Source organism: Talpa occidentalis, unplaced genomic scaffold (genome assembly GCF_014898055.3).
Source record: "Talpa occidentalis isolate TD23 unplaced genomic scaffold, MPIMG_talOcc4v2.1 talOcc4.7, whole genome shotgun sequence".
NCBI lineage: Eukaryota > Metazoa > Chordata > Mammalia > Eulipotyphla > Talpidae > Talpa > Talpa occidentalis.
The window spans coordinates 91709018-91733020 of record NW_023605083.1 but is presented as its reverse complement, the minus strand read 5'-3'; the positions used below and the strand labels follow the sequence as shown (position 1 = coordinate 91733020).

The following is a 24003-nucleotide window of genomic DNA, read 5'->3' as shown; positions in this document are numbered from 1 at the left end:
GAATTTTTAAGATCTACTGTTGGCAACTTTCAAATATACAATATTGTTAACTACAGTCATCATGCTGTACATTAAATGCCCAGAACTTATAAGCAGTAGTTGAACCCTTTGACCACCTTCACCCATTTCTTTCACTCTCTACTCCCTTCCTCTGGGAAACACCAATCTGGTCTCTGTTTTTATGAGTTCTTTTATTTTAGATTCCACATATCAGTGAGATCCTACAGTGTTTGTCTTTCTCTGTTTGACTTATTTCACTTAGCATAATTTCCTCAAAGTCCATCCATAGGTCATAGGATTTCCTTCTTTCTTGTGGCTGAATAATATTCCACTATACGTGTATATATATTAATCACAATTTCTTTATCCATTTATCCACTGAGGAGTACTTAGTTTGCTTCCATGTCTTGGCTATTGTAAGTAATGTTGCAATGAACATTAGGATGTCTTGGCTATTGTAAGTAATGTTGCAATGAACATTGGGATGCAGATGTCTTCTTGCATTAGTGTTTTCAGCTATATATTCAGAGGTGAAATTGCTGGATCATATGGAGGTTCTATTTTTAACTTTTTGAGGAATCTCCATAATGTTTTCCATATTGGTTGCACCAATTTATATTCTTACCCCCAGTGCACAAGAGTTCCCTTTTCTTCACATTCTCATCAAATTTACTCTAGTCTTTTTTATGGTAGATAGTCTAACAGGTGTGAGGTGAGATCTCATTGTGGTTCTGATTTTCATTTCCCTGAGGATGAGTGATGTTGGACACCTTTTCAGGTACCTGTTGGCCGTTTTTCCTTAGAAAAATGCCTATTCAATTCTTCTGCCCATTTTTCAATTGGATTGTTTGGGGTTTTTGTTTCTTTTTTTTTTTTAAAGATTTATTTATTTATGCACACAAGTGCTGGGGTGTAGGCCAGAGGTGCGGGGGGTGAAAGGAATTCAACAGTGACAGAGTGGGGAGCAGAACAGGCAGACTGACAGAAACACACTGTGCAGGGGAGCAGGGGCAAGACAGGAGAGGTCTGCTGTGTCATATGTATCAGCTCCCTGGCCCGGGATGGAACTCGTGCTGCAGTGGCTGATAGCTTCACAGTGCTGAGACTTAACCCTTTGTGTCACCAGAAAGGTCCTGTTCCTTTTTTTGCTATTGAATTGTATGAGTTCTTTACACATTTTGAATATTAATCTCTTATCACACATACTATTTGCAAATATTTTCTTGCATTCTATAGATTGCCTTTTCACTGTGCTGATGGTTTCCTTTACTTTTTCTCCACAACCGTTTAAAATCCTTCACACACAAATAAATAAACAAACAAACAAATAAATAAAATCCTTCACACAAGGGATCTAGGGATTGTGGTACTTTGATTGGGGTTACATTAAACTAGTACCTTTTTTTTTTTTTTTTTTTTTTAAATGCTAATAGTCCTCATGCTCCTAGTAATTCTTTTTTTTTTTTTTTTTTAAGATTTATTTATTTATGCAAGCACTGGGTACAGTCAGAAGCGCGGGAGGGTGAGAGAATTCACCAGAGCCAGAGTGGGGAGCAGAGCAGGCAGAAGGACCGAAGTACACTGCTGAGGGGAGCAGCGGGCGGCAGGAGAGGTCTGCGCGCCATGTGGGACCCTCCTCCAGTGGCCGGGGAACAGCCAGGGATCGAACTGGCACTGCAGAGGCCGCGGGCAGCTTCGCAACCCAGCGCTCAACCGCTACGCCACCGGGGAGGCCCAGTACCTTTTTTTTAAAATGGAATCATGTTTGTAATATTAAGATTGCTACCCAGAAATAGGTTATGGCTCAACATTATTTCAAATCTTTTGTGGCCCTCCACAAAGTAGCTTTCTTTCCTATCAATCCAACATACTTTTTCCAAATGTTTGTTCCTCTTGTAAATTAAATATTTTTTTTGCATGACATTTTGTACCTGATTATTGAGAAAAATCCATAACCTGTTCTGCCTTTGGTTAATATGAAATGCTGTCATTGTCACACATTCAAGCATTGAGCATTGTTGCTATGCTCACCTTTATCATTTTGATTTGTGCACATGTGCTGCCAATAAAAGCAGAGCAGTAGCCTTCTTTTCCCCAATATTTTATTTCAAAACATTTCAGAAAAATTAAGACATTTACAATAATGACATATATACCCACTGCCCAGATTCTACCACTAATATTTTTCTTACCTTTGTCTTTTAGCAGCCTCCCTACAGGTGAGTTACCCTTCACTGATGTCGCCTCCACGTTGTTGAAACAGTTATCTATCTAAAGCATGAGAACCTTCGATAGATCCCTCTGAGGCCAAATTGATTAACATAACATGCAAGGCCCTTCAAGAGCTAATCCCAATCCACCTTTCCAGTATAATTTCCCACTATTCCTCTTTTCACTGAACAAAAAGTGTTCTTTACCTGAACATCTATAATCCGACCTTGATAAAATCCTACTTACCCTTGGTCCGCAACTCAAATATCACCTGACCACTAAGCCTTGCCCACATGAGTACATTAGTTGTTCCCATAAAGTTCCTATAAAGCTGGGCTGATGCATCACAATATATTATGAAGATTTTTTAATTTGTCTCTTTTACCCATCAGACCATGAGATCACCAAAATCCTTCCTCATTCTTCTCTGTAGCTCTGCCGCAGACACACCACAGGGCTCAATAGGCCTTGGCCACAAACAAGAGATAAGGAGACTGGAGAATAATGAAGCCATGGGGAGCCTTCAGTCCCCTGGAGACCACCCTGGAGTCTGGGGAAGTGGGGCACCCACCTGCACAGGCATGCCCAGCTCTAGCTTCAGTCCCAAGCAGGGATCTACACAGATGGTAAGGATGGGCTGTGAAGGGTCCTGGATAAAATTTTCCAGTATGGCATCATGCTCCTCGGTCCATGTTGCATCTGCCAGTCCTGTGAGCACAGCTCGGGACAGGAATAGGGGCTTCTACAGAAGGAGGACAGAGCCAAATTAGTTACAGCTGTTGGGATGAGTCATTTTCCCATCTACAATCACATGAGAGGACATGGGAGATGAGAGAAGTTGGACAGGTCCAGAGTGGTGGAAAGAAAATTCAGGATAAACTGAATGATAGATTTTGCATTTTCTCTTGCCTCTAAGAATGAAAAAAAAAAAAGTACTGTAGGAGAAAACAATGGGATATTATCTTCCCAAAATGTTCATTTACACCTGTGAAAAAATGCATTATCAAGCAACCTTCAACCCCAAAAGTAAAACCGAATTAAGGGAACATGGAGGCTAATAGCCTAAATCAGCAATTAGGAGCAGGCAAAGGACAAGTCAGGAAAAGGATAAAGGTGCAAGAGCAATGTCTTCATGGTGCAGCCTCCTCAGAATGCCGACATAAATCTGAGATACTGGTCATAGGTAAACAGGCAGAGCGGTAAGGAAAGAAGACAGAAAAATAGAAAGGACTGGAAAACACCAAGGAACAAAACCATTAGAAATAAATTATAACCGGTGGCTAGGAAGAAATCAGTCTATAGAACTGTACTGAGTAAATTAAGGAAACCAGAAGATCCAAAGACATAGCTCAGTGAACTTGACACCACCCTGTCGGTCTCCCAGTATTCCTAGGAGATGAGAGCAACCTCTTTTACTTAAAGTTTCTAGATCAAGAACATTTAATAGGGCCTCCCCGGTGGCTCAGTGGTTGAGCGCTGGGTTGCGAGGCTGCCTGCAGCCTCTGCAGCGCTGGTTCGATCCCCAGCTGCTCCCCGGCCACTGGAGGAGGGTCCCACATCGCGCGCAGACCTCTCCTGCCTCCCACTGCTCCCCTCAGCAGTGTACCTCGGTCCTTCTGCCTGCTCTGCACCCCGCTCTGGCTCTGGTGAATTCTCTCACCCTCCCGCGCTTCTGACTGTACCCAGTGCTTGTCAAATAAATAAATAAATAAATAAATAAATAAATAAATCTTTAAAAAAATATATAAACCTACTCACATAGGAAGACGTATTACCGACAGGTGTGTTGAGGTAGCAATGCAACAGCTTTTCTTCTCCATCTCTTTGTCCTACTTTTCTGTCCCTTCCATTTTTTTCTATAGGGAGCAGTTACTGTTTTTCTATCCCTTTTTATTTATTTTTTATTGTTTTACATTTTTTATTTATTTACATCTTTTTTAAATTTATTTACATTTATTTATTTATTACATTTATTTTTTATTTACATCTTTTTTTAAAAGATTTTATTTATTTTTGTGTAGAAGAACTGGGGTACAGGCCAGAGGTGTGTGGGGGTGAGAGGATTCAGAGACAGAGTAGGGAGCAGAACAGGCAGATCTACTGAAATACACTGCTGAGGGGAGCAGCCAGCAAGACAGGAGAGGTCTGCTGTGCCTTGTGGGTAGCTCCCTGGCCAGGTATCTGAACTCAGGCCTTAGTGAGGATCAAACTCAGGTCTTTGTAGCTGGCTATACCTTGATAGCGCTGAAACTTTAACCCTTGCACTAGCAGGGAGGCCTGTTGTTTTACATTTTTTTTTAAGATTTATTTATTTATGCATACAAGAGCTGGGGTACAGTCCAGAAATGCCTGGGATGAGTGGATTCAGCTGAAACAGAGTGGGAAGCAGAACAGGCAGATCTACTGAAATACACTGCTGAGGGGAGCAGCCGGCAAGACAGAAGAGGTCTGCTGTGCCATGTGGGTCACTCTCCCTGGCCTGGGATCTAACTCATGCTGCAGTGGCTGTGGATAGCTTCATAGTGCTGCATCTTAACCATAGTTTTGTGTCTTAACCATAGTGCTGCGTCTTAACCCCTTGCGTCACCAGGGAGGCCCCTGTTTTACATTTTAAAAGGATGGGTTTTTTAGGAAAAGGAGAAAGAAAAAGAGAGGGCCTGCATAGACACTGGTGGGCAAGAGAGCTGCCTTCTCTCCCTTTTTAAAACTTCTCAGGGTCAGCACTTCATTTATTCTTCTAACCAAGGTAACTATGGGTATAGCTACAGACATTAGAAATAAAGGTCTCGGGAGTCATTTAGTGCCCATTTCTAAAAGTGCTTGAAGCTGTTACTACAAATTCCTCAACCAGTGGAAAAATATGAAAGGAAGAAGAGAATGTCTCAGAAATGAGTGTCCAATTAGGATGCTACCTGCCCATCTTGTTCAACTTGTTCAGATGGTCACATAGATGACTGAAACTTGCCACTATCTGACCCACTATGGGAAGACAGAAAGGTACAGCAGAGACCTGTTCCTCATTAAGAGCCCTCTGCCCCTGCAAGGGTGGGGCTCAGATGGCTTTGTCCTTTACTCACACAATTAGATTTGTGGTAAGTAGGCTACCAGTAGAGAGTAAGTAGAAGGAAGTGACAGATTGAAGAGAATTCCTCATACATTATCCTAAAATTAACCCTGTGGTTCACCAGGGGAAGAATAGTTGTCTCAAGACCCAAACTTACCACATCTATGTTGGACTCAAATAGTTCTTCTTCCTGTTCTTCATGTTCCTCTAATACTGGCTCTGGGCAGAATAAAAATTCCAAAATTAAAGCATTCTTTAGAAAATTCAACATAGAGTCACGATATGATCCAGTGGTCAGTCTACTTCTAAGTATAGGCCCAAGAGAATTGGAAGCAGGGACTTGAACAGATATTTGTACCCCGATGTTCATTACATAACTATTCACAACAGCCAAAGGGTGAAAAGAGCTCATGTGTCTATCAATGGATGAATGGATAAACAAATAGTGGTAGAATATTATTCAGCCATAAAAAGGAATGAAGGGGGCCTCCCTGGTGGCTCAAGGGGTTGAGCACAACACTGTGGGGCTGTCCGCAGCCACTGCAGCATGAGTTCAATGCCCAGCAAGCCAGGGAGCAACCCACATGGCACAGCAGACCTCTCCTGTCTCGCCTGCTGCTCCCCTCAGCAGTGTATTTCAGTCAATCCACCTGTTCTGCTCCCCACTCTGTCTCTGGTGAGTCCTCTCACCCCCCCCCCGCACCTCTGCCCTACACCCCAGCTCTTGTATGCATAAATAAATAAATCTTTTTTAAAAACCAAAATAATGTCTAATCCATGCACTGCACAACTGGAATATGACCTTCCTGGATACATGCAGTGAACATCAAAAAACAAGCTTGAGAATGATAAACACCAACTCAGGATAGTGGTGCTCTCTGGAGGAGAGAAGGGCTGGGATGGAGGGATGCAATCAGAGGAGTTCTCTTGTTGCTCCTGCCATTTATTCTTTTTTTAAAAAAGATTTATTTATTTATGCATTCAAGAGCTGGGGTACAGGCCAGAGATGTGGGGATGAGAGGATCCGCCAGAGTTAGAGTGGGGAGCAGAACAGGCAGACTGCCTGAAATACACTGCTGAGGGGAGCAGTGGGTGAGACAGGAGAGGTCTGCCTCGCCGTGTGGGTTTCTCCCTGGCCGGTGGAGGATCGAACTCGTGCTGCAGAGGCTGTGGATTGCTTCATAGTGTGGTGCTTAACCCCTTGCTCCACCAGGGGTTAAGCACCCCACCATTTATTCTTACATGGGTGGGTGTCTGGGTATTCTTTTTTTTTAACATTTATTTATTTATGCATACAAGAACTGGGGTACAGGCCAGAGGTACGGCGGGTGAGAGGATCCACCAGAGACAGAGTGGGGAACAGAACAGGCAGATGAACTGAAATACACTGTTTAGGGGAGCAGCGGGAGAGACAGGAGAGGTCTGTTGTGCCATGTGGGTCACCTCCCTCGCCAGGGATTGAACTCGAGCTGCAGCGGCTATAGACAGCCTCATAGGTTGCATCTTAACCCCTTGCGCCCCCAGGGAGGCCCGCCTGGGTATTCTTTATGGCAATCTCTAGATTTCTTCTGTTTTGCCTGAAATGTGGATCTACAATTCCTTATTCGAAATCCTTGGTGTCAAGTATATAATTCAGAAATATAGTATAGTATGGTATATAATACCCCTCCTCTTCCCCAGAGAGTTCTAGAACAGCATTCCACAAACTTTTAATATTCTTATTTCTGCAAGAAAACATATGAATATTTATACTAAGTGGCTTAAATAGACTATAAATACCTTCATGTCAGTTTAGATTAGGTTTTACCACCAAATAAGTTTGGATGCCAAAATTGGGGGGAAAAAAGCTTTTAGTTCTTAGAGCTTTTTAAAATTACAGCTAGGGAATGGTGAATCTGTACTGCTGCTTTCCTTTGTGGGAATTGAGGAACACTTAAGGAAGCCAAGGATGTCAATTAGACCCCAAAAGATTGTTTGCCCTCCAAAAGACCATCCTTTACCAAAAAGTGTTTGTCAGGCCCTTCCTTAGCCTGTTCGGGCTGCTATAACAAAATACCACAGACTGGGCCTCCCAGTTGGCACAAGGAGTTAAGACGCAGCACTATGAAGGTATCTGCAGCCTCTGCAGCACGAATTCAATCCCCAGGCCAGCCAGGGAGCTACCCACATGGCGCAGCAGAGCTCTCCTGTCATGCCCACTGCTCCCCTCAGCAGTGAATTTCAGCAGATCTGCCTGTTCTGTTCCCAACTCTATCTCTGGTGGATCCTCTCATCCCCCCGTACCTCTGGCTGTACCCCAGTTCTTGTATGCATAATAACTAAATCTTTTTTAAAAATAGGGCCTCCCTGGTGGCGCAAGGGGTTAAGCACCTCACTATGAAGCAATCTGCAGCCTCTGCAGCATGAGTTCTATCCCCGGCCGGCCAGGGAGCTGACCCACATGGCACAGCAGACCTCTCCTGTCTCACCCACTGCTCCCCTCAGCAGTGTATTTCAGTAGAACTGCCTGTTCTGCTCCCTGCTCTCTCTGGTGAATCCTCACAGCCCCCCCCCCCACCTCTGGTCTACACCCCAGTTCTTATATGAATATATAAATAAATTTTTTTTTTAAAAATCCCTCCCCAACTCCAAAGGTTACAAAGATGCATGTTTATTTCAGGATTCTTTCAAACTTCTCCAGGACCAAATCTTCCCTGAACCTCTACTCTGGTTACGTGTCAGCTGGAAAGCTCCACATCAAACAACAAAAAGGCTTAGGGCCAGTAGTCAGTTTTTTTATCAGCTCTTATTTATCAGCTCCTTCCCTTCCCACCCCAGAGGATTCTCCAAATTGAAACTCACTGCCTTTTGTCCTCCCTGCCCTTACATCTGTACCCAGCTTCAGGGAGCATTTTAAACTGCTTTCAGGAAAATTCAGAAGAAAAAAAAGGACACATTTTTTGTATGTCTGGATCCTAGGGCAAGGCCCTACGTACCCTGGACCTTTTCCCCTGCCACGCTTATCTAGCAATCTTTGATATTAAATGACGATTCCATTGCTCTCCTTCTTGAGAGGCTGCTGGCTGTGTTAAAACAGAAGTTGACACTTGACTCACAGTCACATCCACACTGGCCGGTGTTCTAAGGGATAGCTCAGTGACAGCAACAGCTACTAAAAACCTTCCCACCCTGTTGCCCCAGCTCATCCACAAGGAAGGAATTCCTCAGATCAAAGCCACAGAGGCTGCCTCTTTAAACTCTCTTCCCCCTCAATCTAGACCACGGGCTTTTTTTCCTATGGCCCTGAACCTGAACTCCTTAGTCCACTAGCAAGACCCTGCCAAAATGAGGGTGGAGATACAAGAGCCTTAGACAGATGGGAGAAAGCAGCAGTCAGGCTTAGGATTCAAAGGGTGGCAAAGCACGCTGAGTCTCCATGGTGACAGGCTTAATGGGAGAAAAGCATTATTTGTTTTGCCACCCAGGGTGAAAGTAGGAAAAGGGAAGTTATCAAACCCTCTTCAGTGGGGTAGGAGCAACCAGGAACACTTGAAATGAGGAGGAAGAGGGTGAGATATAAGATTGGCTGGCAAACTCTTGGAGCTTTGAGGGGCAATTTTAAGACAGAAAGAACAGTATATGACTGGCCAGGAGGAGAACACACAAAAAGGGACCCAGCAGCTGGCTGAAGCCCCTGCTTCTTACCCAGAATCAACCGACTTAAGACCAGCCCTAAGACCCTCCCTAAATACAAACATTCCTCTCCAAGCCCCTCCACAGCCTGTACCCACCAGGCTCCTCCTGGAGAGGCTGGGGCTCCGGCTGGATAATTTCCTCAGCCTTTATGTCCTCAGCAGGCTGAGCAACTTGAGCAACCTTGCCTGGCCGGCGGCTGCTTCCTTGGCGGGCACCTGGCCGACCACTTGCTTGCCGCTTCTTTTCAGCTTTGCTGGACATCGTGTTGGCAAAACCTGCAGACACATAAGAAGTTGGGGAGTTCACAACCAGATTCACCCCCCTCTAGCCCCCTGATCCTTTCTGAATTCACAGATAAACAGAGACCCCTGATATCAATCTTATCTTGGCAGTACCCATGTCCTGCTTCATCAACCAAAAGGGACCTTGCAATGCTCACTCCTTTCCCCCAGAGATACCCCACTTTTTCCAGAGCATTGGTTAAAAATCAAAGCCAGCCCCTTTGAGCATTAGGAATAAATGGAAGTTAAAGATGGTGGCCCAATCCCCTGGTGGCGCAGGTGGTTGAGCGCCGCACTGTGAAGATGTCCGCAGCCTCTGCAGTGCTGGTTCTATCCCGACCAGTCAGTGAGGGTCCCATATGGCACAGCAGACCTCTCCTGTCGCACCCACTGCTCCCTTCAGCAGTGTATTTTGTCAGTCTGCCTGTTCTGTTCCCTGTTCTGTCTCTGGTGAATCCTCTCACCCTCCTGCGCATCTGGCCTGTACCCGGGTTCTTGTATAAATAAATAAATAAATAAATAAATAAATAAATAAACAAATAAATAAATAAATAAATAAATCTTAAAAAAAAAAAAAAGATGGTGGCCCAATAGACACCCTACTAAAAAGGTTTTAGAAACCCTGAGTTCTGCCCAGAAATATGAGAGCATAAGATAACCCAAGAGATATACCAAGCAGAGTAAGGTTGTACACACCTTCAACCACTCCACCCCGCAGGACCATTGGTGAGTGAGAGAAGGCCCAAGGGAGGGAAGATGGTCCAGGTTCCTCAACCCTTTGTCACTTCTCTCGAGTGAGTGAAGCAGGCCAAGGTGATTTTCACATGTCCCTCCTTTCCTCCAAAGTTACCCTCTGGAAGGGGGGAAATAGAAAAATGCTCCTCTTACCTACACTAAAATCTGCAAGTTCTAGAAAAGAAAAATAATATTTGCAATGTGTCTCTTTGAGCTTCAATTCCTGATTGACAGGAATCCTGTTTTGTGTGTCCTGGAAAGGTCTCTTAGCACAGCTGGCAAACTGACAATAAAAGACCAAGATCATTTGACTCCAAATGCCCCAAGAACAGTTTGGAAGAAGCCCAGACAAGTGATCCAACATTGAATTTGGAATTGTGCCTGGGAGAGAAGGAAATGGGGATTGAGGAAGAGCACAGTGGTTCCTCTCTCGAAAAGGTAGGATGGCTAGAAGCAGGGACGCCTCTGGCAGGCATTCAGAATCCCAAGGGCATGTCTAATTCACTGGGCATTCCCACTTCTTTCAACTCCAGCCTGGCAGTCACCTGTGGCTTTTCTTTCTCTCATCCCCAAAGGCTGCCACAGGCATTGATCATAGGTTATGAGTTTCAAACTTGAAGGATTTGTACTTTGCTCCAAGGAAAAATGTTTTATTAGGGCAACATATCAATAAAACCAACTACAGCATTGCAGCTTCCTCCGAGAGTCTCCAGAGAAGCATCAGGCTGTGCCTGCCTGCCTTCAACGGTAGTCTCAGGAGCATTCCACTGGCAAGACTTAGCGTGCTCTCCCTAGGGGGTCACCTCTTGACCTCACACCTCAGTCCCAGGAGGAGCTGTTCTATTAGCCGGGGACTCGTCCTATTAGTCAGGAAATACTCTAGGGGGTCAGCCCTCTCCTCAGACTGGCTACCAGTGGGCCATTTCCCCTCACAATAGCTTCCTTACACAACTGTCAGAACTATTTCTGCTTCTTCATCTCAACCCAATTGTCCCTTCTCCTCCCCTACCCCCGCCCATTGCTATTTCGCTCCAACTGCCCTCCCGGCCCCGCAACTGTCTTCTCCACCCTCCCCACGATTGCCCCTTGCTCTCCCTCCCCTTTGCAACTGTCCTCTCCCACAACTCTCACGCCTACCACCCCCTCATCACTGCCTCTTCCCGAAGCTTCCCACTTCTCCCCGGCATTCCTTCCCGCTTCCCTTCTGCCGCCGACACACACCTCACGACGCCGACCCTCTCCGCCCTAGGCCGACAGACCACTCCAGCTAAGAAGTTGCCGGGCTTGGCCCTCTAAGGGCCAGCGCCCGCACGCGTCGCCATGGCAACCCAGCGCCGGGAGGGGGCGAGCGGCCCGAGCAGAGGCGGCCCGCTCGGCGCAGGCGCAATGAAGCCCTGCTCCACTGCCCTGCTCGGTCCGGGTCTCGGTCGCTGGACCCGGGGCGGAGAGCGCGGGGCATAGGGAAAAGCTGCTAAATCTGGAAGGCTGGCGGGCTCGAGGGACCTGGTCTGAGGACAGGCTGAAAGGGCTGGAGATGTAAACAAAGAGTACTGTGTCCCCAGGCACCGAAAAGTCTGGGGAACCCAGATCCCGACCCCGCGCCCCGGGCTGTGGGCTCCATCCCGGGCGAGTCCGGCAGATGGCGCCCGGCGCCCCGCCTGCGCGCCTCACTGGCGCTCTTAGAAGGCGCTCCAGGATTTTGAGGCAGCCGAGGCTGCAGCTGGGTCCGGGGGAAAAACCGGGGCTGGAGCACCCCTGCCCTCCCGCTCGTTCCCCCTTCTTAGTTCGGACTGGGGTTTGGGATCGCCGGGCAGCGCGGGGCGGGGGAAGGGAGGGAAGAACGGAACTGGAATTTTTGGAATCTGAGGATTGGCTTGGGAAAGCGGTGCTTGTTTTTTTTGGGGGGGAATGGGAGGCGGGGACTCCCTAGGGAAGGTGACCGGGCCGGGGAGGGGCTCGGTTCTCCATAAGAACAAAGGCTGCGTCCTGGGAAAGCGAGAGGAGAGAGGTGTGAGAAGAGGGGCAGAACTGGAGGGGTGCTAGGGGGCGCTGCCAGCCGGGGCCGCTGAGAGAGGCGCGGATGACTGAGCTGTACCTGAGACCCGAGAGGCTTTAGGGAGACCTAGAAGATGCTGGGAGGAAGCCGAGTCAGGGGGATGGGAAGGCACCCTCCCTGCTTCCATCAATAGTGCCTAATTAAGACAAAGCCAGCAGCGAGCCCACTGATTACATTTCCATGAGGAGCTAAATTGATGACATTTTCTTTGCTAGATGAGGAGGGGAGAAGCTGGAGGCTCAGTTCCCCCTTTTCTCTGGTCGGTATTCACACCTGAGAGGCCTCATTATGGCCTCATTATTGCCAGTGTGGCACTGAGAGTGGCAGTCTGGGAGGGCAGTGGATTAAGCCACACCCTCACCCAACCCTGACCTCACCGTCTCGCCTACCCTATCTTGGTTTCCAGAACTACAGCCCCTGCCCTTCCATCTCCACCAGCACCACCGTTATCCTTAAAGTGGATTTCTGGGTTCTGGTTTGTGGTCTCCTGCCAAACCCAAATTCCTGTTGGTGATGGCAAAAATTGCAGAGGGGTTGTACTACCACCACCACCCCAAAACCAACTACAGGACCAAGAAGGGACAAGTGGTGATCCGCTAACCAGATAAGCAGTGCACAGCAGAGAGAAATGACATGATTGGTCAGATCCCCCAGGGAAAAATCCCAAAGGACTAAAGATTTGAGGGGAGGCACAGGGTGGGGAGTTTTATATGAAGGGCTAAGACTCCCTCAGGGAAAAGCATGTTGTGTAGACCCCATTTCTTTTCTGACTACCCCCCAACCTTGGCTGTGCCTAGGGATCCCAGCCCCCTACATTATGCTAAATAGGTAATCAAACATCTCGCTTTGCTAATTACTGCTCAATCCGATTAAACACTGCTCAAGCTCATCAACAGAGGTGGAGGTAGGGGGAAGGGATGAAGGAGGGGGCAACCACAGCTGTAACGGGGGTCTTGTCCCCAGGGCCTTTAGGGGACAGCTGAGAAACAGCCCAGGTAGCAAGACTCAGTATATCCTAGAGGAAAGGGGCAGAAGAGTTGTACCACCAGAACTTTCTGTCTTCCTGTACCCTCCCCACCTCGGGTTTTTCCCTCCTCCCAGAATCTTATTACCCTCAGAACCCAGGCATCCGGCCATTCCCACAGCTCCCCCCAACACACACCCCTGTCCCAGATTTAATAAGTTCTGTTCTCTCACTGTCAATATTTGATTTCTCAGAGCCATCTCCACGGAGAGAGGGGGCTCTTCCCTTGCTTCCCCCCTACCTTGGTCCTCTTTTGCCCACCCCAGTCTCTTTGTGCCCCCAACCTTCCCTGAACTAGCTGACTTAATGAAATGATATTGAAGTCTTAAGCAACTCCAAAAGAATGGTTGTTATGGTGAGGGGAGTGGGCAGGACGCCTGGGTCCCTGAGGGGAGTAAGGGCTGTGAAGGAGAGAGTGAGCCAGAGGCTAAGGTCTAGAGGCCCCTGTCCCCAACAGCAGATTGGGGGTGAGGCTGTGGGTGGATCTTGGTGGGAATCGGGGGGTGAGGGCTGGGGCTTAGTAGGTGGGGAGAGGACATTCAGGGGCTTGGGGTCTCAGCCTGCTATCCAGAGCATCTGTCAGGGATGGAGAGACCAGCTGGGGAGGGGGTGTCTGGGGGGAGGACAGGGCCTCTCTGCCAGCAGCCTCCTGCTGACTATACCCTGAGCTGTCCCGTGAGAACCAGAGTAGATTCCTCTTCAGTCCTGACTCATCCCTCTTCCCCCCTTTTCCCCCAGCAGACCCCCACAGGTGATTTGTAGCTGATGCCCTCACATGGTAGGGGCCAGAAGAGAGTCATTCGTGACATGAAGAGCCTAGACCTTCCAAGAGAGAACAGAGGCCAAAAGATGGGAAGCCAAGTACCACCCCCACCTCCTCCCACCCATCCCCAGCTCACTCTCCTGGGGACCCTGGCCCAGCCCCAGTCCCCTTGGGGTGGTGGGAATGCAAGGACATTTGGCTGGGGCTGATTGATGAGGGAGGAGGCAGCCACCGGGCACTGAGGCTGCTGTTTGCTGAGCACACAGATTCCTCCCCACTCACCAGCTGCTGCCCCCTGAGGCTGCTCGCTCTCCCCACCAGCACTACCAGCTACTGGGGTTGGAGGGAGCCGATGCCTGAGTTTCTGAAGGCAACTGGGGGGAGAGTTGAGAACCAGGTCTCCGAATGCTTCAATTCCTCCTGTGAATTGGGTGGACCTGGGACCTGGGTCAGGACTCCCTCCAGGATGCCACCTTCACCGCTACCTTTCAAACATTTCTCCAGTTTTCACTGCCATTTGTTCTGCATCCTTTTTCCTACCCTCACCCAACTCTCTGAGTCCGTGCAGCTACCCACTGCTTCCAAACCATGTGCAACTTTTCTCGCAGCCTGCCTACAGATCTTAAACTTCTCCCTGGGGGAAAGGAGCCCCGTGTCCATGATTCCCCAGGTAGCCCTTAGGAAGCTCCATTTTTCATTCTAACTGAAGTTCTAGTTGTGATGTCAACCATTCCCCATCAGAAATTCCCACTGCAACCCTTTGCTCTGTTCTTTTTTCCTTAAAACATAAACCACACACACACATACACACCCTTCCACCTAGTTTATATCCTGCTTCTATTTGGAAGGATGGCAAAATCTGAGCTGTCAGCAGCACACGCCCCAAATAGCCTCAATCCCGCGCTGTTGACAGGGTGTGGAGGGGGGCAGCTTTAGCTCTCTGGTCCCATCTCCCCCAATTCCTTTGCTTCCATTCTGCTTGTTCCAGACTCACACCAGCAACTGTATCCTAGCCCCTCAAGGTTCAGAGCACCATCCTTGCTCTCCAGAGCTTAAAATTTAGTTGAGGGTAACACAACTCATGCACAAGAAACAAAAGCAGGGACAGAGAAGGGGGGAATGGAAGACAGATTTGGATCAACTTCCTAAATGTGGATTATAGACCCTCACTGACCTGCCCTCCTACAGGCTGAGGCTGGGACAGGGCAGGACACATCCGGAATGTATGTGTGGTTTTGATGTTCTTTTCGAAATCCCCAGACATGCTGGGATTTCACCTCTGTGCTTTGCCCTTGCTGTTCCCTGTCTAGTATACCCTTCCCCATGGTACATGTCATTCTCATTATTTAAGGTCCTATTCAAATGTCACCTCTTCAGAGGGACCTTCCTGACCTCCTAATCCCTAGCATCTCCCTGGTACTCTCCATCCTCTTCATCCCATTACTCTGGTTTGTTTATATCTCTAATCACCACCTGAAATATTACATGTTCTTCCCCACCAAAATGGGACTTCATTAAAGCAGGACTTGCTTCATTCACCATATCCTCCCAGTCCCTGAAACAAAGTAGACATTGAATATGCTGAGTGGATGAAGGCAGAAAGGAGCAAATGAATGTCTTCCCGCCCCTCTGTTCGTTTTACTGTAGCTGTTTCCCTAGGAGTGTGTTGGTGTATTCGCCAGAAAGCCAACAGGATGGCACGTCATTCTGTGTGGAAGACACCAGCGCTTTCAAACCATGCGAATGATACACCAGCCCCTACACATGTGGAAGGCTGTAGGTCTTGTGTTGTTAATGTGTGTGCGCGTGTGTGGGGGGGGGTGAGTCTATAGATGCCAGCGCTCCCAGGGGGTGTGGCCCAGGGTGCTGTGCAGAATGTGCTGTTCCTCTCCCCAGCTGTTCATCTGTCCCCAGGTGTCTTCCTGTCTCTCAGCATGTTTTGATGTCTTGGCTGCTTTGGTGAGATGTTTGTCTGTCATGGAGACTATTTATCCCCACTTCTCTTCCCTCTTGTCTCTCCACCTGTGCTTCTGATTGTATGTGCAGGGGGAGTCTCCCTCCGCTCCCTTGCCCCATCGCATACACAGCCCTGCCCCAGTCTTGGACCCCTCCCTTTCTCATTGGGCCCTGTTGCTGGGCTCTGGGTTGCCATAGTGACGGTTGCCAAGTCCCTGAGGCTGATAGCCAGCGATGGGGCTGTCGGCTCCATCCACGCGGGAGGCTGAGGGGGGCTTCCCATTGTGTGGAGAAGGGGATGTTGCTATGACAACCAACCCCCACTAAGGGGCAGGGACCAGCCCTTCCACCCCCCTCAAGCCTCCCCACCTCAGGCAGCTCCAGTATGGGCCTCCAAGGCAGGAGTAAATTCCAGACAGCCCAGCACCTGGCTTGCCAGTTTCCAACTCCCCTCCCACAGCTCCTGCACCTCATGGAATCCAGGCATCTTGCTCAGACAAGGGGAGGGACAGGGGTCCCACTGGACAGAAGAAGGGAAGGGAGACCCCTTGACCTCCAGGCAGATGGGAGACAGCAGGAGAGGACCTAAAGTCAGGGGAGGGGCAGGCAGGGCAGAGGTTGTGACCCCTGCTGACTGGCTCCAGTGATGCTCCTGACGGCTGCTTTTGTGGATGGAGAATGGCATTGAGTCCAGGGGGCTGAGCATTTGGGCTTTTGGGGGAGAAGAGCCTGGGTTTGGGGTACAAGGGAGCCAGGGGGCAGTCAGCTTGAAGCCTGAGTCCTTGAGTCTTCTGAGCAACCATCAGTCCCCGCCACCAAAACTCCTCAAGTAACAGGTGCTTTGGGCATGCGGGGCAGAGAATAAACTTCAACACATGAACATTTTTTCTACTTCAATTCTGAGACTTGCCTTATCTCCTGTGCTTTGATTTAGCAATTACTCAGGTCTTCCCTACCTGTGAGCATATATTCACACTCATTCCCATTCGTGTGTGCAGGCAACTCACTACTCCTGTCTGGGTTCCATTTTCTCCCAAGATGGCTGCCTTCTGCCCATTATCCCCTCCCCATGCACTGTCCACCTCACCCCTTCAACCCACCCTCTCTACCCATTCCCACTGGTTTCATGTCATTGAGCCCTCAGCTCGAAAGTCATTCAAGCTAACCACCAGGCCTCTGTCGCAATTATACCCAATCATTCTCCAGCTTTCTCATCAACTTTTGAAGTTTTTTATTTCTTTTTTTGGTTTTTGTTGTTCAAATTTCCCTTTTACAGTAAAACTATTGAGGTGACGGGCCATCCCCTGCCACCTCCCCCATGGCAATATCAACTTCCTGTTCCCTGGAAGGAGAGATTAGAAAAAATCAGGAAGGAGCTGGGAACTATAGTACCAGAGAGATGACTTGACCTCTGGCGGACAAAGCAACCATCTCAGCTGGTGATTGAGGTGGCCAACTTGGTGCCCAAGGGCAGCTCTGATCTAAAGAAACTGAGTTGGGAGGATACTGAGGCAACACCCAATTGTGCACTAGAGGGCAGGAAGAGGTATATGCTGGTCGCTATGGAACAGGAGCAGTCGTTAACTGCCACTGTCAGACCAGTCAGTAAGCCACCATTTTGGTCACTAAGAAGGGAGCCGTGTCAAATTTGAAGGGAGTAGGAAATGGAAGATGTGATTCAGGACAAGACTGTCATCTGGGTTACTGGGGGAGAACATGTGGGTTCTTGGGGTAGTCCTGTTGAATAACAGCGATTATATTGGGATATGGAAAGGGAAGAAGAACAAGACAAATTGGGCCTGCCACAGCAAGATGGCAGTCAGCTTAGCTGTCCTAAAAGCAGCACAGAGAACAAGGGGAGGGAGATCCTGGGAAGTGCCACTAAATACTAGGAAAATCCTCCCCAGTCCACCCTATCTTCTTACAGTCAATAAGTTCCAGCTTCCTCCTGAAACAGGAAGTCCTTCATGCCTCCTCTTCTCCACAGAGTAAGAACCATCCACCTCCCCACCCCACTGCCCCCCCAGACTAGGCCACATCGAGTTCCAGCCAGACCACTTCCGATTTCAGAAGCGCTACTTCCTGTCCTGGATGAAGGCACTTCCAGTTCCTGCTGCACTGCTTCTGCCACTTCCCAGGCACTTCTGTCCAGGCCTGGTCACGTCTTGTCTGGAGCAAGTCACTTCCTGTTCCAAGTGGTCCATTCAGCATCAGACCAAGTCCATATGTGTCCCAACCGGTTCATATCTTGCTATCGGCCACTGGATAAAACGGGACACTTCTTCTCATGGTAGCTGTCATGACCCTACCACCCCAAATGGCTGGAATAAGTATGTAGAGGCCTGGGGCAGGGCAGAGAAGAAGGCCCTGCTGCCCATGACCTGTGCTGGGGTAGAGTGCCAGAGCCTTCCCCACAAGGCCCCCATTTTTGGCAGACTGAGGGGAGTGGTTGGTAAGAGAGGTCAGAAAAGGGGGCAGGAGCTGAGGGGAGAAATGCTTTGATGCCCCCACCCAGGAGATGGGAGAAGCACAGGATAAGAAGCTAAGAAGGTAAAAGGGGGTGTAGGGAGGAGGATGCTAGGGAAAAGGAACAGACCTAGAGACAGAAGAGAGAGAAAGAATAAGAGAGAGAAGAGAAAAGAAGAGAAAAACAGTGAGAGGCAGAAAGAAAGAGGTGACAACCAAAAGACAGACTGTTCCCGCCCCTAGCTCTTGGGGGTCATGGGGACAAGGATCCCTGGGTCAGGGGCAGAAGAGAAGGCCGAGTCCCTGCCCCCTCCCCGAGGGAACAGGACCCAGGAACACAGAGACAGAGAGGGGCACACGTGACCAACCAGAGGGCAGGCGGTGGTGGTTCGGTGGAAGTCTTAGGAATCTTAAAAGTAAATGAGGGCACCAGCCAGGAGGAACAATGGAGCTGGAGGGGCAGGGGGGCCAAGGAGATGCTAGAGGTGTCCCTCAAACCATGAATTAACTGGAGGAGCACCCCAAGAAGGGCTGGATCCAAGAGAGCCAGGTGGGCGGAGCCCTCATACCTTGTAGTAGATGTTTGGAGGGCTCTGGGGGGGCCCATCCTGCACGATGTACACAGGATGCCCATAGTCACCACTCACCTTCTCATAGTGGGGACAAAAGGGGGGGTCTGCAGCCCCACCGCCCCGCAGAGCTATCCCTAGCTCCCCAGGCTCAGCCTCCCGAGGTCCCATCCCACCTCCACCCCCCAGGCCCAGAGACCCTCCCCTCCCGAAGGAGCCAGGACCAGGGTGGCGACTCTCCGAAGGCTTGGCCCGCCGTCTCCGCCAACACATGGCACCCCCAGCCCCTGCCACGCCCAGCAAGAGCAGCGCCAGCCCCCCCGCTGCCCCGGCCACTGCGGGCATGCTGGGAGGGGGCAGGGGGCCTTCAGCACCCCGGGAGGTTGCATTGCTGGTGGGGTCACCTGGCAGGGAAGGGGTGGAGGAGGAAAGAGGGGAAGGGGCTGAAGGAGCCACCTGGGCATCTGGACACCCAACCTTGGGGGGTCCCCATGGGCTTCCCCAGCAGTGCCCAGGCCACTTGGGGTCTCCACCTCCCTTCTCCCCCCAAGCCCCGCTCAGAATCCAGGTGTGTCCAGCCCTTCAGCTCCGTGCCAAGTAGTCCTCCCCACTTCTCTGACAGCACTGATTGAAGCACTGACTTGGCTAATTAGTTCTAATTGAGTCTTTTCCTCATTTGGCTTCCATTCCCCACCCATCCTCCCATCCTCTCTTCTCTTTCCTGTGTCACTGCCCCCAAAACCGAAGAGGGAGGGGGAGGATGAAGGCAGTGCAGCTGGGGTCTCAGCGCAGAGGAGGCTGGGGAAGGCAGGAAGCTGGATGGACCCCTGGTTCCTACCTGGTATGTTCTCCTTCCCAGGCTCCAGGCTGTGGGCTGCCCCTCGGTCTCGCTCCAGGGGCATTTCAGACACAGGCTTTCGGGGGGCGGCCCCTCCTCGGGGACCTGGAGATGAGGAAGACCCAAAAGAGGGTCTGAGACGCAGTCCCCTGGCCATGATACTACCGCCCCCGCCTCTGCCAGCTCCCGGAGGCGTGCCCCAGCCACACTCACTTTGTCCCACGCGGAGAAGCACCTTCATGCCCCTGGTGAGGCACACGCCTCCCTGCAGGCTCTCCAGGCCTTCCCGGGTCCCATCTGAGGTGGCTGGGAGAGTCAGAGCGAGAAGCTGGCACTCCAGAGTCTAGCCCCTGGTCTGTCCCCATGCCCTGGTCCCAACACCACCCGAGGGCGTAAGATGTCTCCCTCGGCACCAGTGGTCCCGCCCTCAACGGCCCGCAATCCTGAGAGCACCTCCCCACTTGACCCTGCTGTCCACCCAGCAGTACCAATTATATAGTAATCGTGGTGCGAGCGGAACTCATGGCCCCAGAGGTTAGGGCTATACTCCTGGAACTTGATGGTGAAGCGGAGATCCAGGTCTGGCCGGTCACAAGTGAGAAGGAGGTTCGGGGCAGGAGGTGCCTCACAGCGCCGGCCCTGGGCACCCCCTACCAGATATAGCTTGTAGAACTCATAATTAGGAGAGGAGTGGGGGCCAGGAGGCCGGGCCCGGGGGCAGAGCAGGTCTAGCCGGTCCCCAATCTGAGGGTAGAGCACGTAACCACCTTCTGCCTGAAACCTACAGGGAGGAAGGCGAGGTGGACAAGGGAGAGAGGTGTCAGAGGTCTGGCCCCCAGAGCTTTGTCCCCTTCACCCCACGCCCCTGCAAAACAGCCTTTGTCTGAGTGGAAAGTCTGTTCTGACAGAGCTGGCTCTAAGGACTTGCAAGCTCAAGTTGGAAGCAGCAGGAAGCCAGGCTCAGAGGTCTCCTGCCCCTTGGTGTGCCCAAATGCACTCTTCAGCCCGCCCTCACCACATGCACACTGCCATAGCTCGCTCCATCACCAGCCCCGTTGCTATGGCAACAGGATGCCAGTTACCAAGGAGCTGGCCTCTCTGGAACCACACAACCCACCCCTCCTGGGTGATTTCACTACTCCACGGCAGTCAACCATGGGGGCAGAGCCTCCCCTCCCCCAGGCTACCACCCAATTTGGGGGCTGTCAGGGCAAAGGAGGCAGGAAGGGTGTGGAAGGTGATTCAGACCAGTGTCCCAAGTTAGCCATGTGACAGGTGGCAAAAGCCTGCTCTGGCAATGGCCCTAAATAAGGCTGGTGGGTATCAGGGTCTGGGGGGCCAGCTGCCCCAGACATTTCCCTGCTCAGTACTGCTCCCCACCCAGGTCTCAGACTTTCACAGGAAAGTGCCCTATTGTCTTGGAAATAAAGGAGTTGACTTTTCTACCCATAGCCAACACAAGCTACATCTTGGTCCAAGCATCCACTAATCCAGCACACCCCTTCCCTAAACCCTTCCCTAAGCCTTAATAGCAGACCAGGGCTCCCGGAGACTGCAGCTAGGGAGCTCCCCAGACTCCCAAATGACCTACTCCCTCACACCCATCATCCCACAAGAGCCCCCAGAATACCTAAACTCCCTTTTCTCAACCCTCTCAGAATAAACCTAACTTATGTCCTCAAGCTGCACCTGATAGCAAACTGCAGCTGGGAGTTGGTGGGTAGGAGACTGCGAAGACATTTGAAATTGTACCCAAAGAGATATGGGAGGGAGGCTGTGAAGTAGAGAGAGGAAGAACAATAATCCTAGTTCTCCTTTAATGCGCATATAATATGTTCAAACACCTTACCTCTAATCCTCATAAAAACTGCAGGGATTGAAGGTACAAGCTCAAAAGGTTAAGTGACATGCCCAAGGCCACACAGCTGAAAGCAGCAGAGCTAGGATTATTTGATGAGCTCCAAAGCCCACCCCCTTCTCATGGCCTCACACAGCCTCCCCCAGGGAAGTAAGAAGTTTTCAAAACACAGAACTCTTTTGCTAAGCGGGAGTAGGATATGAATGAGGCAAGGGATCCAGATGACCTCCCAAGGGTTCTGTACTAACCTTGTGTGACTTGAAGTTTCATCTGACCCCTGGCCTTTTTTCAGAGCAAAGCAAGCATGCCAGGGAACAGAGGGTCAGAGGGAAGAGTTTGCAGCAAAGATGGGGGAGGGGGCAATGGAGTTCTCAGGACTCCAAGTACAAGAAGGAAAGAGGATGTTTTAGGGGGTTCTGGGTATCTTCCAAAAAACAGTCCCCAAGCCCGGATGGCGGGAATACCTCCTGGCTGGGAAATTTGTTTCATCAAGGGCTCACTGACCCCCAGGTTGTGGGCAAGAGTTGGGAGACAGACCGAGAAGTGAGTCAAGAAGCCTTGCGGGAGTTGTCCCTTCTGCCCCCAAACTGAGCCCCCTTCCCTCCCACCTCCTACAGCGTTCCTTTGGGAGAGGGAGGCACCCTGCCCTTCCCCTCAGCGCCTCAGCAGCACCTACTCAGCAGCTCTCCTGAGAGCTGACATTAACCAGGCTCTCTCCAAGCCCAACCCCCGACAGGACACCAGTCTCCCTACAAACAGAAATAACCACTCCACTGCCCTCCTAACTACCCATGAACTTTGGTATCCTTGCCCCCTTTGGGGTCTTTTCAAACTCCTGACACATGGCAATCACCACCCACATCCAGCGGTGTGTGCGCCCCAGGACTCTGGCTCCCAAGACCACCTCGGTCTAGTTACCCGTCAGCTGCAGCGGCACCCTCCCTCCCAGCCTCCTTCCAGCTCAGAGAACCCAGCCCCCAAAGTCCCCAAAGCTTCCATACTCCCTGCCCGGAGGGTGTGGGGTCTCCGAGCCCCCGAGCCGCTCACCTCTTATTCGCCGAATTCCAGTAGACAGGCTCCAGGCTGAGCCCAGACACCAGCCCCAGACACCAGAGCAGCAGCAGGGCCCCGACTCGCACGCCCCCCGGCCCAGAATGGGGGGCCCCCATGACCCCGCCAAGGCCTGGGGGGCGGGGCACCAACTCCCCCAAAGTCGTTCACCTCCTGGGGTGACTGCCTTGGCTGCCCTGGCTATTCTGCCCCGACCACCCCGCCGGCTGATGCCCCCAGCTCCCACGCGGACCCGCTTCCTGCTCTGCCCGCGCCCGGGTGCACAGCGCTCAGCCCGCAAGAGCCCTTCCAGGGGCGGTCCGCAGGCACCCTACGCCCCCGGCCCACGCTACAGCACCCCGGGATTTGTGAGCGGGCCTAGGTGGGGGACTGAGGGAACCGGGGGCCGGGCGGGGGCGGCATGGGGCGCCGGACTAGGGAGTGAGAAAGGGGGCGCCGAGTCGGAGCCCCAGCCTCGCCGGGATTGAGGGCAGCGGGCTAAGGGAGGAAACCAGTCCCGAGCCCAGGAGGGGGGAGTTAAAGGAGAGGCGGGGAGGGGGAGAGGATGGCGGAGGGAAAAACTGGAGCTGGAGCTCGAGGCGGAGCGGGCGACAAGATCCCGCAGCCCACGCCCCCCACACCTCCCTCACCTCGCGCACCTCCAGCCAGCGGGGCCGCCTCGCCCCGCCGCGCCGCCTCACTCCCTGGCGCGGTCTCTCACGCCCCCTTTGTCTCTCCGACTCTCCCGTCTCTGGCTTAGTTTCTGCTAGTCTCCCCGCCTGCCCTCGGATCGCCCGAGCGGTTGGAATCTTCCTCGCTCAAATTCAGAAAGGCTCCCGCCCTCTCCACCCCAAGGAGCCCTGCCCTCCGGCTCCCGCAGCCTCTTCTCTCCCATCCCAAAACAACACCGCAGCTCCGCGGAGCTCTGGAGAGAATAACAATAATCTCAAAGGCTTCGCAATTTACAGAGTGGACAGAATGGATCTTCACGACTACCTGTGTGAAGTGGGAGGGGCAGAGCTAAGGATTCCCATTGCAGTGGAGAAGAAACTGAGGCTCAGGGAGGCCGGTGACTTGCCCAAGGTCACGTACGGGAAGCCAGAAACCAAACCTGGGTCGCCGAATTCCCACTCGTGGGATATTTTGTCACACCTCTTGGACCTTTTGCTGTTATCTGGGGGTTGGGTGAAACGCAAGATTAGGGGTTAAACTTGGGTCCTGCTTGGATGGTGGGGGGGGGCGGGGAGGAGAAATAGGGCTGGGAAAGAAAGTGAGTACCTACAACCCCAAATCCACATTCAGCCGGAAGGGCTGTTTCCAATTATCCTGGGGGAAGGGAGGAGGATTGGCCTTTTTGGGTGTAAGAACCCTCACTTTCAGCACCTCTGGGTAGAAGTGCCATTCTTTCCCCCTCTCAAGCCATCTTGGGCCTCCTGTCCCTTGTCCCTTCCCTTTGA

The 24003-nt window shown here is 51.1% G+C and overlaps 2 protein-coding genes across 6 annotated transcripts in view; both read right to left on the bottom strand.

The window, feature by feature from the left end:
* Window positions 1–12224, bottom strand: part of DNAH2 (dynein axonemal heavy chain 2) — a 104460-nt gene extending 92236 nt beyond the window's left edge. For 2 of the 5 annotated variants that reach the window (XM_054688886.1, XM_054688889.1), the window contains exons 1-4: window positions 12062–12224; window positions 9046–9225; window positions 5433–5494; window positions 2783–2953 (exon numbers count right to left, since the gene is read on the bottom strand). In XM_054688886.1, the coding sequence (XP_054544861.1) occupies window positions 2783–2953; window positions 5433–5494; window positions 9046–9225; window positions 12062–12149 (501 nt within the window). In that variant the 5' untranslated portion in view covers window positions 12150–12224. Of the gene's footprint in view, window positions 1–2782; window positions 2954–5432; window positions 5495–9045; window positions 9226–9927; window positions 10085–11187; window positions 11285–12061 lie in introns of those variants that run through there. The other 3 variants (XM_054688887.1, XM_054688888.1, XM_037492810.2) reach the window with 3 other exon arrangements.
* A 4755-nt stretch (window positions 12225–16979) lies between these two features.
* Window positions 16980–23088, bottom strand: EFNB3 (ephrin B3). Its single transcript, XM_037493977.2, has 5 exons — window positions 22544–23088; window positions 20127–20419; window positions 19852–19944; window positions 19639–19743; window positions 16980–19204 (listed from the first exon to the last, which is right to left on the bottom strand). Exons 1-5 carry the CDS (start codon window positions 22663–22665, stop codon window positions 18795–18797), a joined length of 1023 nt encoding a protein of 340 aa, XP_037349874.1. The 5' UTR covers window positions 22666–23088; the 3' UTR covers window positions 16980–18794.
* Window positions 23089–24003: the final 915 nt, after the last annotated feature.

Bases quoted from the DNA above. Each gene is read 5' to 3' on its own strand.
- EFNB3 (XM_037493977.2), bottom strand. From the start codon at position 22,665: ATGGGGGCCCCCCATTCTGGGCCGGGGGGCGTGCGAGTCGGGGCCCTG. The intron at 19,945-20,126 runs GTACTGCTGGGT...TGACTCTCCCAG, and splicing joins CCACGATTACTATATAATTG to CCACCTCAGATGGGACCCGG. The intron at 19,205-19,638 runs GTAGGAACCAGG...CTTCCCTGCCAG, and splicing joins TGGGAAGGAGAACATACCAG to GTGACCCCACCAGCAATGCA.